The sequence below is a fragment of the Salmo salar genome, chromosome ssa20, assembly GCF_905237065.1.
Source record: "Salmo salar chromosome ssa20, Ssal_v3.1, whole genome shotgun sequence".
Lineage (NCBI taxonomy): Eukaryota > Metazoa > Chordata > Actinopteri > Salmoniformes > Salmonidae > Salmo > Salmo salar.
In genome coordinates, this window is record NC_059461.1 from 43,203,199 (window position 1) to 43,220,460 (window position 17,262).

The 17,262-nt window shown below is 42.0% G+C and overlaps 1 protein-coding gene across 1 annotated transcript in view; it reads right to left on the reverse strand.

The window, feature by feature from the left end:
• The window catches only part of LOC106580640 (protein furry homolog), a 281,327-nt gene that overhangs the window by 196,799 nt on the left and 67,266 nt on the right, over positions 1 to 17,262 (reverse strand). Inside the window, exons 10-14 of the mRNA XM_014161918.2 lie at positions 12,467 to 12,565; positions 8,443 to 8,544; positions 8,208 to 8,311; positions 6,473 to 6,581; positions 3,291 to 3,377 (exon numbers count right to left, since the gene is read on the reverse strand). Coding sequence (XP_014017393.1) covers positions 3,291 to 3,377; positions 6,473 to 6,581; positions 8,208 to 8,311; positions 8,443 to 8,544; positions 12,467 to 12,565 — 501 coding nt within the window. The remainder of the gene's footprint in view (positions 1 to 3,290; positions 3,378 to 6,472; positions 6,582 to 8,207; positions 8,312 to 8,442; positions 8,545 to 12,466; positions 12,566 to 17,262) is intronic.

Here is a 17,262-nt window from a genome sequence, read left to right on the forward strand (position 1 = left end):
TAACTTTGGTGACACAAAATTGCACACTCACAGCTAGAACAGGGTTTAATTTTTTTTTTAGATACAGGGCGCATTCACCCCACAGAAACCTTTTTCCAATATGGAAGCTAAACAACTCAGTGGGGTCTTATTGGACAATTTTACATGACTATACCTGTATGAAATATAATTGTAGTATTCCCCAAAAACTGTCAGTGATGTAGATACACATCCACATGAGCCAGGTGTGCCAGATAAATAAAGTTGTTAAATTACTCACAGAATTGTGGTAAGAAGCTGTCTGAATCCCTGATTTCTAAAGATGTTATGATCAATAATTGCAGTATTGCATCTTCAAACATGTCAAAATGGATATGTACATGTGAATAGTCATGGATGTGAACTGATTAAGATGATATACAATGTTATCCTATTAACTGCTTTCATAAAATAGGACTAGAAACTTGCTGCATACATTACAATGTAAAATTCCATAGGAATGCTAAAACGTTTTTACCTGATGATGAGAGCAGCAAACCATTACACGTAGTTACTCTAAATTAAGATCTATTCTTACTATGGGGCCATAGCAGACTGGTCTGTTACTAGGGCGGCAGGTAGTCAGGGTCTCAATTTACTGTTGAGAGTTAGAATAGTAGAATACACAAGGTGCAATTTCGAAATGTGATTATGCATCAGAAGTTTTTTTCTTGTTATGTCAGTCCCTGACAGTCAATTAGCCCATGTCAACATTTTTTTGTTTGGTAAGTTAGTCTAGCGGCCAGCTATCTAAACTTGTAGTAATCATGGTCGAATTACCGACTGTGGGGCCCCCAATGATTTTGTTAGTCACTCTCACTCAGATATCTCTACCCTATGGCAAAGTATGTAGAATTGCATGAAATTAGTTATAGAATTGCTAAATCTTCTCTCTGCTGTCAAGAGGGGGGCTGCTAAAATGTTTTGCTCACATATTCGCAGCCACGGCCATCTACTTTTATCTATTATAGAGCTGTTTGGGTTAGTGATCATTTGTAGAGTGGCTCTCTATTTGCCCTCAGCACGCATTTTTTCAACATTCTGAATGTCTACAGAATCCATATGTTCTTCTGAAATATGAACACAGAAATACTGAACATTTTGAACTCTTAATATGGTGGTTGGAATTTAACAATTACAATCATGGTATTGAATTGGACTCGCATTTTTCTGGTCTCACTCTCAGAACCCTCATTTTTCTGGTTTCTCTATCACCAAAGTTGCAATCCAAACAAATAGCCCATTACATGGAATTTTATGGGTAAGCTTCCAACATTCTAATGTCAATGGCACAATATGGGCGATTTCTTTATAGCAGTTGTAACGGGTGTTTTCAAAGATTGTTATATTATTTATACTTTGATAGGTAGTTTCATGACCTTTCAGAACCACTTGTCAAACAAAGTTTAAAATGTATCAGATAATCCTTTTTAAAGTCATTTATACAGGTAATTCTGATATGTACCCTAGAGGTCAAAATATTTTTGTGGGGGATTTTTTCCTAGACCTTCATAAACACAATCAAATTATTATTTTTCCAATAGCATACATTAAATATATTTATTAGACTGTTAGAATGTTGACGTACAAAAGACGTGTCATTGGCACAAAGGGGGATCCAATGAGGCCAGGCTTTTATAGTGTTAATGTATTGAGTTATATACCAATGCTGGGGTTAATTTGACTAATGGTTTATTTTAAGATTTTTGAAATATTTTTAGTCTTATTTTTATGATATTTCACATTGTTCGTCTGCATAATTTAAATCTAACTCTAATTTGCATGAGACAAAGTCCACTTGATCAATAGTTATCTAGTAACCTATGCCACTGGTGCCAATGACATATATAGTGCCTCCAACTGGTCTGGTGTAGCCATCTAAGGTTGCAGTGACTTTATATTCACATGTCCTTTTGGTGGTGGACCATTCTTGATACACACGAGAAACTGTTGAGCGTGAAAAACCCAGCAGCGTTGTAGTTCTTGACACAAATCAGTGTGCCTGGCACCTACTACCATACCCCGTTCAAAGGCACTTAAATATTTGTTCTTGTCAGTTCACTCTCTGAATGGCACACGTACACAATCCATGTCTCAATTGTCTCAAGGCTTAAAAATCCTTCTTTAACATGTCTCCTCCCTTCATCTACACTGAAAGAAGTGGATTTAACAAGTGACATCAATAAGAGATCATAGCTTTCAACTAGATTCACCTAGTCAGTCTATGTCATGGAAAGAACAGGTTTTCTTAATGTTTTGTATACTCAGTGTACATAAGATTTACATACCAATTTCCATTACATGGAGTTCTTGTAGCCCTGGTGTGATATGATGTGTGGTGTAGCGTGGTCGAATTTTAATGCAGCAACTAATAATTGTCATTCATTAGAGGCTAATTCATTGAGTCTATATACTAAATCTGGAGACAATCTGACATATGGTTTATGAGGAGAAGATGATTGCAGATGATTTTGAGCATTAGCGTTATATACCAAGAATGAGTTGTTAATAGTTTCCTTGTTTTTTGTGATATCAATAACAAATTCAGTGTGGTTCATCTTAGGGACGTCCATGATAGCAATGACAAGCTTCAAGTTGATTGGCCACTGTGGAGGGGATTTACAGTGGTTTAAATGGACAGGTAAAATCAATAACGCAACCATCTTTTGACCAATCACTTAGCTTTTCTCAAACTAAGTTAAGACATGTACCATGGGCCTACATTCCAAATTGGTCTCATTTGGACTCATGGTTCATGAGAAGAAGATTTTTGAAGTATTTTCCTTGCATATTTTGGAATGTTAGAGTATGTGCTAATATGCATTTACTGATATAGTGTGGCCATCTTTGAATGCATCAACCTTATTTTCTCACTCTTTAGGGTATATTGTGATTAGCGCAAAGACCACATTTGGGGTGAATGTGACTTTTTATGATTATTTTAAGCATTAGTGTTACATAGTAGAAAAAGTTAATTGTTAATAGCTTCTTTATTTTTTAAGATATTCATCATGGTAATGTCTTTGATGACCCCACAATGTTTCAAGTTGACAGTTAATTGTGGAGTGGATTTACAATGGACACGTAAAATCTGATTTCCTGATTTATCAATAACTCAACCATCGCTTAACCAATCCCTTAGGTTTTTCAAAGTTAAGAGATGTACCATGGGCCAACATACTGAATTTGGTGTTATTTGGTGTTAAGGTTGTAGAATTGTAAATAATTAATATTGAAGGATGACGGAATTCAAAGCCAATTATGTACTGTACCTCTGGGTTAAGACTAAAGGCTTTGGCTGGTTTCCCAACACACATAAGGTCAAAGATGATCTCTTTCATGGCAAAGTCCAGTCGTTCCTGTGGTGGAAGAAGAGGGTTTAGATCAGATTTGTAATATTGTTGCTGTTTTTCACATCATCACATTCACATCAGAGAGGAAGGCTCTACAACACCCTCTCAATTGAGTATCTTACCTAATTATTTTCATATCTCATTTTGCTCTTTTGTAGCTTTGGCAACTACACTGCATGGCCAAAAGCATGAAAACAGCTGCTTATCGAACATCTTATTCCAAAAACATGGGCATTAATATGGAGTCGGTCCCCCCTTTGCTGCTATAACAGCCTTCACTCTTCTTGGAAAGCTTTCCACTAGATGTTGGAACATTGCTGCAGGGAACTGCTTCCATTAAGCCACAAGAGCATTAGTGAGGTTGGGTACTTATGTAGGGCGATTAGGCCTGTTCAATAGGGTTGAGGTCAGGGCTCTGTGCAGGCCAGTCAAGTTCTTCCACACCGATCTCGACAAACCATTTCTGTATGGACTTCGCTTTGTGCTCAGGGGCATTATCATGCTGAAACAGGAAAGGTCCTTCCCTAAACTGTTGCCACAAAGTTGGAAGCAATAGAATTGTCTTGAATGTCATTGTACGCTGTAGCATTAAGATTTCCCTTCACTGGAACTATAGGGCCTAGCACAAACCATGAAAAACAGCCCCAGACCATTATTCCTCCTCCACCAAAGTTTACAGTTGGCACTATGCATTGGGGCAGGTAGCATTCTCCTGGCATCCGCCAAACCCAGATTTGTCCGTCGGACTGCCAGATGGTAAAGCGTGATTCATCACTCCAGAGAACGCGCTTCCTTTGCTCCAGAGTTCAATGGCAGCGAGCTTTAGACAACTCCATCCAACGCTTGGCATTGTGCATTGTGATCTTAGCCTGGTCTGCGTCTGCTCGGCCATGGAAACCCTTTTCATGAAGCTCCCGATGAACAGTTCTTCTGCTGACGCTGCTTCTAGAGACAGTTTAGAACAGGGTAGCGAGTGTTGCAACCGAGGACAGGTGCTTTTCACGTGTTACGTGCATCAGCACTCAGCAGTCCCGTTCTATGAGCTTGTGTGGCCTACAACTTCGCGGCTGAGCCATTGTTGCTACTACACGTTTCCACTTTGCAATAATAGCACTTACAGTTGACCAGGGCAGCTCTAGCAGGGCAGAAATTTGACAAACTGACTTGTAGGAAAGGTGGTATCCTATGGCAGTACCATGTTGAAAGTCACTGAGCTCTTCAGTACGGGCCATTCTACTGCCAATGTATGTCTATGGAGATTGCATGGCTGTGTACTTGATTTTATACACCTGTCAGCAGCGGGTGTACTGAAATAGCCAAATCCACAAATTTCAAAGGGTGTCCACATACTAGTGTATGTGTGTGTTTTCTATACCTGTTTGCTCCTCTCCCTGTAGGTTTTACAGATGCTCCTCACCCCTTGGCTACAACTCTTCTAACTTAGTGTACCCTGCAATTACAACCCATGTGGAATTTTGGGTCTCTGGCAGCTTTTGGAACTGCCAATCTGCGGTCAAGAACGCAGAGTTCATCTCTATGCTGCCCTTCAGTCTTTTGACTTTTTGGCCCTGACGGAGACATGGATCACCACAGAGAACACTGCTACTCCAGCTGCTCTCTCTTCATCTGACTACGATTTCCCTCATAGTCTGAGAACATCTGCTCGTCGAGGTGATGGCACAGGGCTACTAATTTCTCCCAAGTGTAGATTTTCTTATTTCACCCTCTCTCACCTGTCCATCTCCTCATTTGAATTCCATGCTGTCACTGTCCCTTGTCCACTCAAGCTTAACATTGTTGTCATCTATCGCCCACCAGGTGCCCTTAGAGAGTTCCTCAATGAGCATGACACCTTGATAAGTTCATTTCCTGATGATGGCTCACCGCTCTTCATACTTGGCAACTTCAACATCCCGATTCATTTTTTCCCACCTCACTCTTTCCCGTCCGTGTCTTTTTTGACCTCACCCTTTTCCAGTCCCCTTCCACTCACAAAGCAGGCAATATGCTTGACCTCATCTTTACTAGAGGCTGTTAGCCTACTCATCTCACTGCAACCCCTCTCCAGGTCTCTGATCAGTACTTTGTTTCCTTTTCTGTATCCCTTTCCTCCAACCCTAGCCCCTCAGTCCCTACCCAGATGCTGATGAGCCGTTGCAATCTTCGTTCTCTCTCTCCTACTACTCTTCATATCATCTCTCCCGTCTGCTAAATCTTTCTCCCACCTTTCTCCTCCTGCCTCTTCGACCCTACTCTCCTCCCTTTCCTATGACTCGCATTGTACGCTTACCTCTCGGCCGGCTCGGCCCTGCCTTCCTGCTCCGTTGCTGAGTGACTCATTGCGAGCTAACAGAACAGGGCTCCTGGCAGCTGAGCAAAAATGTAGGAAAACGACAATTCCGGAGGACCTATCATCCTTTCACTCCCGCCTCTCTACCTCCTCTTCCTCTGTATTCACTGCTAAAATTACTTTTATATCATTCTAAATTTCAAGCTTCTGCCTCCTTAATCCTCCACTCCCTCCTCCCTCTCTGTGGACAACTTTGTCAACCGCTTTAAAAATAAGGTTCACGACATCCGCTCCTCATTCACTCAGCCTATTGAGTCCATTGGTCCCCCTCACACAGAACTACCTTACGCCTTGACCTCTTTCTCTTCTCTCTCTCCAGATGAAATCCTGCGACTAGTGAGGTCCGGCAGTCTAACAACCTGCCCGCTCGACCACATCCTCTCTTCCCTTCTCCAGACCATCTCTGGAGACCTTCTCCGATTCCTCACTTCCCTCATCCCTGACCACTGGTTGAGTCCCCTCTGACTTCACAATGGCCAGAGTCGCATCCCTCCTCAGGAAAACCAACACTCGACTCTTCTGATGTTGAAAAACTACAGACCGGTATCCCTATTTTCTTTAATTTCAAAATCACTTGAGCGTGCTGTCTCTGAACAACTCTCACGCTCTCTCTCAGAACTATCTTCTTGAGTGTCTGCTAGATGACTGAACTGTAAAAAATGTAACGTTTTTTATTGTGCATGCTTCAGGAAAAACTAACATAAAAGTTATAAATGTTTCAATAATGATAATCTTGTTGACAGCAGTTTACCTGTGCAATAAACTGGATAATTTTGACGAAGATGTTGAGGGGCATATCTCTGGGCACCACACTGCGAGAGCCCTTGGGGAAGAGTGTTGTAATGATGGTGTTGAGACGCCTGTAGGAGAGCAGAGGGGAGAGAGATAGAGAGAGAGAGAAGAGAAGAGAGAAAAAGAAAGAGGAGAGCGAGAGAGAGAGAAGAGAGAAGAAAGAGGGGAGAGAGATTGAGAGAGAGAGAGAGAGAGACAGACAGACAGACAGACAGACAGTAAGGATGGAGCTTCAGGGAATTCAACACAGGACAAACATTCAACAGATGAGATACATAGGGATCACAAACAGTTAGAACTGACATAGATAAAAATGTTACATTAGATTGCTTTACACTGGCTGGCCTGTATGCCGCTGTCCCATTTATTAACAAGTGTTTTATTTTAAGCCTGGTTTATTTCCGGGCTAATTACAACGTGTTAAAGGCTTGACCTGTTTGTTATTCCTCCTGTGGCATGGTCTGTGTCCCAAATGGCACCATATTCCCTACATAGTGCACTACTTTTGGCTAGAGCCCTATGGACCATGGTAAAAAGAAGTGCATTATAAAGGGAATAGGGTGCCATTTGGGACGCATCCCTGGTAATGCGTATCGTCTGATTCTGCCTCTTAACCTACGAGTCGAGCACTAATCCACGGCCTACTACACTAGTGTGTGTGGCTCTGATACTAAAGTCCCCTGGCTCATCTTCCAATGAGAAAGAGCTTTAACTCCCTATAGCGTGATGATCATCAGCCAGTCCCTGACCATCCCTGGCCTACCTCCTAGCTACTTCCCACTTCAGTCATCTCCCCCACCCGCCTTTCTCCATTTTCCTTCCTCCACCCTCCTCCATCCCTCCTGGTGTAACAGGCTGCCTGTTTACAGACTGGGCTTGCCACTCTGACAGGTAAAGAGCCAAGTCAGCCAAGTCTCCCATTATCAACGAAGGGGAGGAGACTGTGTGTGTTGGTGTGTGTGTGTATATGTTTGTGTGCATGCGCTCGTGCATGCACCTGGGTGTGTATGTTTGCATGCCTGCGGGTATGAATGTGTTCTTGAGTGTGTTGGGGAGGGATGCAATATATAAAAACACTTTTTTTGCTCTACAGTTCGACCAAGAGAAATATACTATTCACGAGCAGACTAGGTTATGTACACAGCTTCCTGTGGGTGCTGCCATGCACCGGTCTCTTCTCCTTGTCTGCGTCCTAAATTGCACCCTATTCCCAATTTAGTGCACTACTTTGGGCTCTATGAGCCCTGGTCAAAAGTAGTACACTACGTAGGGAATAGGATGCCATTCGGAACGTAGACATTGTGGCTTCAACATTGAGAGGAGTGGCCTTGGGGGAGGATGTTACGTGGCACACAGTCCAGTGTAGCTGGGAGGTAAATGGTTGCAGTGTTGAACACTATCAAGATATTTACAACTGAGTTGCAATGTGTATGTGGCGCTGTTTGTAACAAGCTGTATTTTTGGAAAAATATAAATTACGTGCCACAAAACACAAACATTGCAATTGCTGTGTGAAATTGGCTGCGTTTGCACACACAGTCCAATTCTGATAATTTTTCCCACTCATTTGTCTTTTGACCAATCATACCAAAACAGATCTTTTTCAGAGCTGATCTGATTGGTGAAAAGACCAATTAGTGGAAAAACTATCTGAACTTGTCTGCCTGTGTATACACAGCAGTAGAAACATTTACCCTTGCGTAGCAGTGTTGCTCTCACACTTGATCCTGATCATGTAGACCCACAGAAGACGGTAAAGAGACTCCAGGGCTACACGCGCCATCTTGGGGTCCTTACTCTGCAGACACAGACAGACCGACAGACAGACTGATGTTAGTACTGGTTGGTCCTGTGTGGCTCAGTTGGTAGAACATGGTGCTTGCAACATAAGAATTCTGGGTTAGATTCCCGCTGATTGCAGTACAGTACCTTGATGTTGGAGAGGCAGTTGTTGAGGAAGACAGTCCATTTGTTGAGGAAGAAATGCTTCTGGCTGACACACAGCAGACAGGTCACCAACGGGTAGAGAGCCTAGGACACACACACAGTAGACATATCACTAAGGGATACAGAGCCTGCATGGTGTTTAGGTCTATGAAATCTTCAGATAGAACATTCCTATGCTTCAATGAGGTGGGTGTTTCAAGCTTATTCGCCATGTGCACAGGATACAACAGGTGTAAAACAGTAAAGTGAAATTCTTACCTTGAGAGCTCTTTCCCAACAATGCACTAATAATAATATAGATAAAAATAGAAAATAGGATCTGAGGGGCCATGCCAAATCGTTTCAGCCTCCTGAGGGAGAAGAGGCATTGCTGCATTCTTTAAGAATCTTCTGGTGTTAGAGGACCATGTTAAGTCCACTGTGATGTGGATACCGAGGAACTTGAAGCTCTTGTCATGGGTAAAGGAGTACAGGAGGGGGCTAAGCACACACCTCTGGGGGGCCTCTGTGTTAAGGGTCAGTGTGGCGGAGGTGTTGTTGCCTACTCTCACCACCTGGGGTCGGCCCATCAGAAAGTCCAGGATCCAGTTGCAGAGGGAGGTGTTTAGTCCCAGGGTCCTTAGCTTAGTGATGAGCTTTGAGGACACTATGGTGTTGAACGCTGAGCTGTAGTCAATGAATAGCATTCTCACATAGGTGTTCCTTTTGTCCAGGTGGGAAAGGGCAGTGTGGAGTGCAATAGAGATTGCATCATCTGAGGATCTGTTGGAGCGGTATGCAAATTGGAGTGGGTCTAGGTTTTCTGGGATAATGGTGTTGATGTGAACCATGACCAGCCTTTCAAAGCACTTCATGGCTACAGACTTGATTGCTAATGTGGACTACACCACTCACGTCGCAAAATACATTTAGAAATCTATATTATTCAATTATTGCATTCAACAATTATTATATTAAATTATTGCCGCAAGTCCTGCCTCTCCCATCTCCTCATTGGTTTATAGAAGCAGGTACCCACGTGCCATCTCCTCATTGGTTATACCCGGTGGGTGACTGAAAGACGAACAAAGTCGTGGCGGTAATGCACCTAATTTATGAAAGTTGCCAATCGCAATATAAAGTCCAGAGAAGAAAAGGCCTGGAAGGAGGAGAGATGACTAGAAACGATTCGGTTGACCATTTTATGTGTGGATTAATTGTCGGAGTAGAGGACCTTGTGCATTTCAGGTAAAATAACAACTCAATGTTTATATCCCAGGACAAATTAGCTAGCAACAGTAAGATGGCTAAATAGGACAAATTAGCTAGCAAGTGGAAACTAGCTAGCTAAATTGCCATAAATGTTTAATGCTTTTCGACCTGTCCCCAAATTAATGTAATTGGTTCAGAGTTTGTTTTGATATTTTAAACTGCTTGTCATGATAGCGTTTGGTGTGGGGGGTGCACGATGGCCCACGTGCTCAGCCGGTTTGGGTTCCGTGTAAGGGTCGGTAGTCATTTAGGCATGTTACCCTAGTGTTCTTGGGCACAGGGACTATGGTGGTCTGCTTTAAACATGTTGGTATTACAGACTCAGTCAGGGACAGGTTGAAAATGTTAGTGCCAGTTGCCAGTTGGTCAGCGCATGCTCAGAGTACATGTCCTGGTAATCCGTCTGGCCCGGCGGCCTTGTGAATGTTGACCTGTTTAAAGGTTTTACTCACATCAATGATGTCATCAATGCACTTATTGATGAAGCCAATGCCTCAATGCCATCGGAAGAATCCCGGAACATATATTCCAGTCCGTGCAAGCAAAACAGTCCTGTAGCTTAGCATCTGAATCATCTGACCACTTCTTTATTCATCTGACCGAGTCAATGGTGCTTCCTGATTTAGTTTTTGCTTGTAAGCAGGAATCAGAAGGATAAAATTATGGTCAGATTTGCCAAATGGAGGGTGAGGGAGAGCTTTGTATGTGTCTCTGTGTGTGGAGTAAAGGTGGTCTAGAGATATTTTTCCTCTGGCTGCACATTTAACATGCTGGAAGAAATGAGGTACAGTTCAAGTCGGACGTTTACATACACCTTAGCCAAATACGTTTATATTCAGTTTTTCACAATTCTTGACGTTTAATCTTAGTAAAAATTCCCTGTGTGGGGACAGTTAGGATCACCACTTTATTTTAAGAATGTGAAATGTCAGAATAATAGTAGAGAGAATGATTTATTTCAGCTTATATTTCTTTCTTGACATTCCTAGTGGGTCAGAAGTTTACATACACTGAATGAGTCTTTGGTAGCATTGCCTTTAAATTGTTGAACTTGGGTCAAACATTTTGGGTACCCTTCCACAAGCTTCCCACAATACGTTGGGTGAATGTTGGCCCATTCCTCCTGACAGAGCTGGTGTAACTGAGTCAGGTTTGTAGGCCTCCTTGCTCGCACACACTTTTTCAGTTCTGCCCACAGATTTTCTATAGAATTGAGGTCAGGGCTTTGTGATGGCCACTCCAATACCTTGACTTTGTTGTCCTTAAGCCATTTTGCCACAACTTTGGAAGTATGCTTGGGGTCATTGTCCATTTGGAAGACCCATTTGCGACCAAGCTTTATCTTCCTGACTGATGTCTTGAGATGTTGCTTCAATATATCCACATAATTTCCCTCCTCATGAAGCCATCTATTTTGTGAGGTGCACCAGTCCCTCCTGCAGCAAAGCACCCCACAACATGATGCTGCCACCCCGTGCTTTCACGGTTGGGATGGTGTTCTTTGGCTTGCAAGGCTCCCCCTTTTTCCTCCCAACATTACGATGGTCATTATGGCCAAACATATCTATTTTTGTTTCATCAGACCAGAGGACATTTCTCCAAAAAGTACAATCTTTGTCCCCATGTGCAGTTGCAAACCGTAGTCTGGCTTTTTTATGGCGGTTTTGGAGCAGTGGCTTCCTCTTTGCTGAGCGGCCTTTCAGGTTATGTTGATATAGGACTCGTTTTACTGTGGATATAGATACTTTTGTACCTGTTTCCTCTAGCATCTTCACAAGGTCCTTTGCTGTTGTTCTGGGATTGATTTGCACTTTTCGCACCAAAGTACGTTCATCTCTAGTAGACGGAATGCGTTTCCTTCCTGAGCGGTATGCATGCTGCGTGGTCCCATGGTGTTTATTCTTGCGTACTATTGTTTGTACGGATGAATGTGGTACCTTCGGGCGTTTGGAAGGTACCACACAGCTGTTCTATCTTGCCGATGCAGCGTAAACCCCGCCAGCTGAATGTTATTCATGTTGTCGTTCAGCTATGACTCGGTGAAACATCAGATATTACAGTTTTTAATGTCCCATTGGTAGGATATTCGCAATTGTAGTTTGTCTATTTTGTTATCCAATGATTGTACTTTGGCTAATAGTACTGATAGTGGAGGCAGATTACCCATTCGCCGTCGGATCCTTACAAGGCACCCTAACCTACGTCCCCGTTATCTCTCTTTCTCATGTGAATGACGGGGATTTGGGCCTTGTCGAGTGTCTGAAGTAAATCCTTCGCGTCCGACTTACTAAAGAAAAATTGGATTCCAGTACAAGGTGAGTAATCGCTGTCCTGATATCAATAAGTTATTTTCGGTCACAAGAGACGGTGGCAGAAACATTATGTACAAAATAAGTTACAAATAACGTGAAAAAACACACATTAGCACAACTGGTTAGGAGACGGTAAAACGGCAGCCATCTCTTCCGGCACCATTATTATGAAGAGGTTGAAGAGGTTGCCTGTCCTCTCTTGGAAATCGTTAGTTAGAGGAGCAACAAGGAGAGAGCCTCTACACAAGATTGACCTTGAAATACTTTGAGGCTTGAAAGACACCACAGGCATGTTTGCTATGCACCAGTTTTACACTGGCCTGCCACTGTGGTTTTTGGAGAAGAACATCAACAACTCTGGGCTGTGTGTGTGTGTGTGTGTGTGTGTGTGTGTGTGTGTGTGTGTGTGTGTGTGTGTGTGTGCGTGCGTGCGTGCGACTAACCAGAGAGTGTTTTTTCCTGGTGGAGAGGTCCAGTGTTGTGTCATACAGGCTCTCCACAAAGTTCCTTAGACACGGCACGTTCACCTCGTTCTTAACAGCCTGGAAATGGAGAACATATACTCAGCATCACGCACACACACACGTACACACATGTACACACACATACACTCAAGCACACTCAAATACAATAAACTTTGATATGCGCATGCCTCACCCACCTGAGGAGCTCTCCTTTTCAACCATCTATTTCCTATGTTTGAGGGGTGCAAAATCCACTTGTCACTTCAATCTCTGGATTTATTCCTTTCATTTTACTCTGGTGACTCTTTCCTACTCTTGCTAGTGCCATAAATATTTTCCCGTTAACAAAACAACAGTGGAAACATGTGTAATGACCTGTCAAACTCACTCTAGTATTGCCTGAAATGGACTCAATGGACTACATTGGCTTTCCGTTGCATCTATAAGAATACTAATGCTTGGTCGGGGATTTAATACACTGTCTCAACACTTACATCACAAGAAAGAGAAGAAAGATAACTTTATTTTGGTGGGTGTTGATTTTTTGTGTAATTGAAGAAAGTAATGATTTAATACAGCTGAAATGTTCACAAATGAGATGCGTTGAAATGAAAGCAACTTCTGAAAAGGAAAACTCTGATTATAGTGATACTATGTCTGATCTTGCAAACAATGTAAAGTATGTATAGATATGAGTAATCTAGATCCAAGCGTTTTGATTTTAAATAATGTATTATTCTCCTGACGCACTTGTTGAATTATCCAAGAGAAGGTGACAACAATAGTAATGAATAATTAATGAGACAGTCTAGATAGCGCTGGTGAGCGCAGGTAGCCCTAGACAGAGCAGATTTTTGGTGTTCCACGCCTTTATATTAATTTATTAATGTTTGCAAATGAGGTACATATAATTTAATCTTTATTTTATCACAAAGTCTAAAAAAAATACTTGCTATATTAAGAACTTTTATATATGAGTGCATTTTAAGAAGAAAACACCCCGGAAATTTGACAATAAATGAAATATCTAAATTCATACCAAAATGCCTGAACGTCATTCGTTATTTGTCCGTGCCAGTACAATGTTTTATGTGCTATAATTCAGTCAATATCTGATGGATTTTAAAGATTCTAAAAGTTTGGAGTATCTTTATCCATGGTCCAACTGTTGCATTTATTAAAATGTTTTTTTTTTATTTCTAATAGAATTGGGGTTAGGATTAACCTTTGTGCCTTAAACAGCTGTTGTTTAGTAGAATAGTAGACAACATTTATTGGTTGGGTCATGACTGTCCTGTGAGTATCCAAATTCCCAGATAGCCTATACAGGTATGATTAATCATTAACATTGCTAAATCAATTAAATTAGCTTTTTCAAGTTCATTGAAGTCCAACTCCCACATTACTGATCCTGATTGATGATTCATTAACGTCTATAAATGGATTAAAATTGTTTTTGCAACTTCCAAGACTCAAAACCCAAACTATCCCGACTGTCTTGGTGTGTTTGGACCATGATAGTTTATTTGTGATGTGGGCACCAAGGAACTTGAAGCTCTCAACCTGCTCCACTACAGCCCTGTCGATGAGAATGGGGGCATACTCGGTCCTCCTTTCCTGTAGTCCACAATCATGTCCTTTGTCTTGATCACGTTGAGGGAGAAATTGTTATCCTGGCACCATACGACCACCCCCTCTGAGCAAGCTATCAGAGGGGGTGGCCCCCATTCCCCACTAGTTAGTGAACCCTCACCCATGGAAAGATTGATTGCTGACCTCAGCAGTGATACGATCCCAAACTTTGCCAAAGGGCTGAGAATGTTAGATCAAAACTGCAGAAATTGCAAAAAACGCCCTCCAAAATAAACCATCAGGTGCAGGCCTTATAAAAGTATAGTCCTGATGTATGTCAGCCAGCAGAGATTGACATCGGTCCAGTACCTCAGTGCACAGCAGAAGCACGAGCAAGAAACGGTTGAGATGAGGGGGCAGGTGGAGAGAACCAGGAAACTGATGATGAAAGAAGAAAAGGAAAAGATACTGCTAGCTAAGGAACTGCATTTGAGAACGGAACAATTAAAAAAAATGGCAAAAACTTATGACGACCAACGAGCATAAACTCTTGAACAAAATCGTCTTCTACAGGAAAAAAATCGTCTTCCTCAGGAACAACTCGATTTAGCCAAAAATAAATATGAAGAAGTCCACACCAAACTAGATAAATCTGACGAATTAGCTACAAACAGGGGTGTGCAACTTGATAACATGCAGGCAGTTTTGATGAACAACACTCAAAGCAATAATGTTCTAGTCCAAATGCTGCAAACCAAAGACGATCAGTTAATGAACACAATGACTAAGTTGGATGACAAAACAGCGGCACTCATTGATGTCGCTGACCAAATGATTGATGAGAGAACCCAGGTGAGGAAGATTAAAAAAAGTATCTCCCAGCAAGCGGAGGAAATCTCATCACTGAATCTCTCGCTCCGCACTCAAGACCTCTACCTGCAAACCATGACAGATAAGTTTGAGGCCGAACGGAGCAAGTGCGACACTCATGTGTCTAAAATAAGAACTCTAAGCGCCCAAGTGGGCTCTGCGATGCAGCAGAATACCACCCTTAGGTTCCACCTGGAGGAACTCGGCGCTCGGTACACAAAGGAGTTAACTACATGGGCCCTACAGGCCACGTTGGTTTGCCAATCTCAGAACTCAGAGAGCTTGCGAGCACAGCTTTTGAGGCATCAAAAGTGAACCTTGCTAAGACCTCTGACATCTCAGTTTTCAATATTGGACAGGAGCACTCACTCCAGTTAGAGGGTGTGTCATCAGGGATAGGAGCATTGAGAGATGACGCACAACAAAGGTATCTACCCCAAAACCACGATACCAATAACCACCGCGGTCAAAATAACTATAAAGAACGTCGGCAGCATAACGACTACCGCTACAATCAACCTGATCATTCCGTTCCTGCACCCAATCCACACAAAGTGTCAGGGCGAAGTCTCAAGGGTAACAAAGGCTTCAATGACGATCAAATCGTAGACCAATGCTCTTTTGAAGCTCTGCTAAGAGAAGTACAAAACCACCAGAAATTTGACAAAGAGGAAAAAGTTAAGTCGCCATGACTAGGTGTGGATTAGCCGGAGAACAGGTCTGCCGAAATTAACACCATTTGCGAGGACGTAAACAATCAAATTATTCTCACTCAAAACCCTATCCAGGTATCGTTCGATCAAGAAACAAGCTTAACCAGTGGTTTGCTAATTGATTTGGGCTCGACAATATCGCTCATCTCTCAAACATTGTTTAATGATCTCAAAAGGGCTTTGAACCCAGCTAAACATTGGTTAAAAATGAAATGATGCTACACTAAACTTCAAGGTTTCACTCAGACTACCTCGCCTCTCACTTTGAGACTCTGAGATGCTGAAACTACACTTCCAAGACGTATCTCTTGTTCACCCTGTGTATGTTACCAGCCTCAAAACTAAACCCCTGCTACTCGGAGCAGACTTGATGGATGGTTTGGTCCCACTGATGGATTGGAAAAACAACCAATTGTGGTTACAAATAACCGTGCTGTCTCCACTGACAACACTGTCTTCTCCTAATGCTGGCTGCAATACAGTCATCCACAAGGAGTATCTGTTGAAAGGACCTCTTGGTGAAAAATCTGACTCAAGCAGATATTACGATATCTCGTCACATTCAACCAGCAAACCTGAATGACTATTATTTTCATGATTTCGAGCCAAAAGTCTCTGTGAGTGAGCAACTTCCCTCCTCCTTGGAGTCATGCGATACTGTAGCTAACATTAACTTCTCTTGTCCTTCAGACACTTACGCAAGCACCGAAGCCGTATCAGGAAAGAAAGCATCAACGTTCAGAGTGGACTCTGCTTACGATGATACATTTTCCGCTTTGAGGGGGACTGAAACCCTTTACAATGAAACTAACGGTGAAACTAACCCGGTGACTCCAACTGGTGAAACCCTGCGATATCGCCGAAAGATATCCTCATCTCAGTCCACAGGTACTGGAACGGTTGCCATACGCGGATGCTGGTTGAGAGAATGCCAAGAGTGTGCAAAACTGTCATCAAAGCAAAGGGTGGCTACTTTGAAGAATCTCAAATATAAAATATATTTTGAGTTGTTTAACACTTTTTTGGGGTTACTACATGATTCTTTATGTGTTATTTCATAGTTTTGATGTCATCACTATTATTCTACAATGTAGAAAATAGTTAAAATAAAGAATAAACATGGGATGAGTAGTTGTGTCCAAACTTTTGACTGGTACTGTATGAAAAACAGTTTTTGCTTTCTCATTATGGGATATTATGTGTAGATTGATAAGGGGAAAAAACTGTTTAATCAATTTTAGAATAAGGCTGTAAAGTAACAAAATGTGGCAAAAGTGAAGGGGTCTGAATATTTTCCCAATGCCCGGTATAAAAGATAGAGATACCAAACCTGTTCACGAGGTTGGTTAACTCTCTACGGAATTAGGTATATCTGCTTTTAGTTTTCACCCTCCACATTTTTGAAATCACTTACAAAATTCATTACATTTGGATTCCTTTGTACCACTAGGGCATTTAAAACCCTGATGATAAATGAGTTCACTGTGGTGTGCAGTTATTTTGATTGATAAAACAGGGGTCGCTGTGTTGAAGCCACCTTGCCTCCATCTTGGCAATCCACCACCATTGTAAAACATATATTGGAAGCTATAAAAATGCATTTATTAGTGTCTACATTTG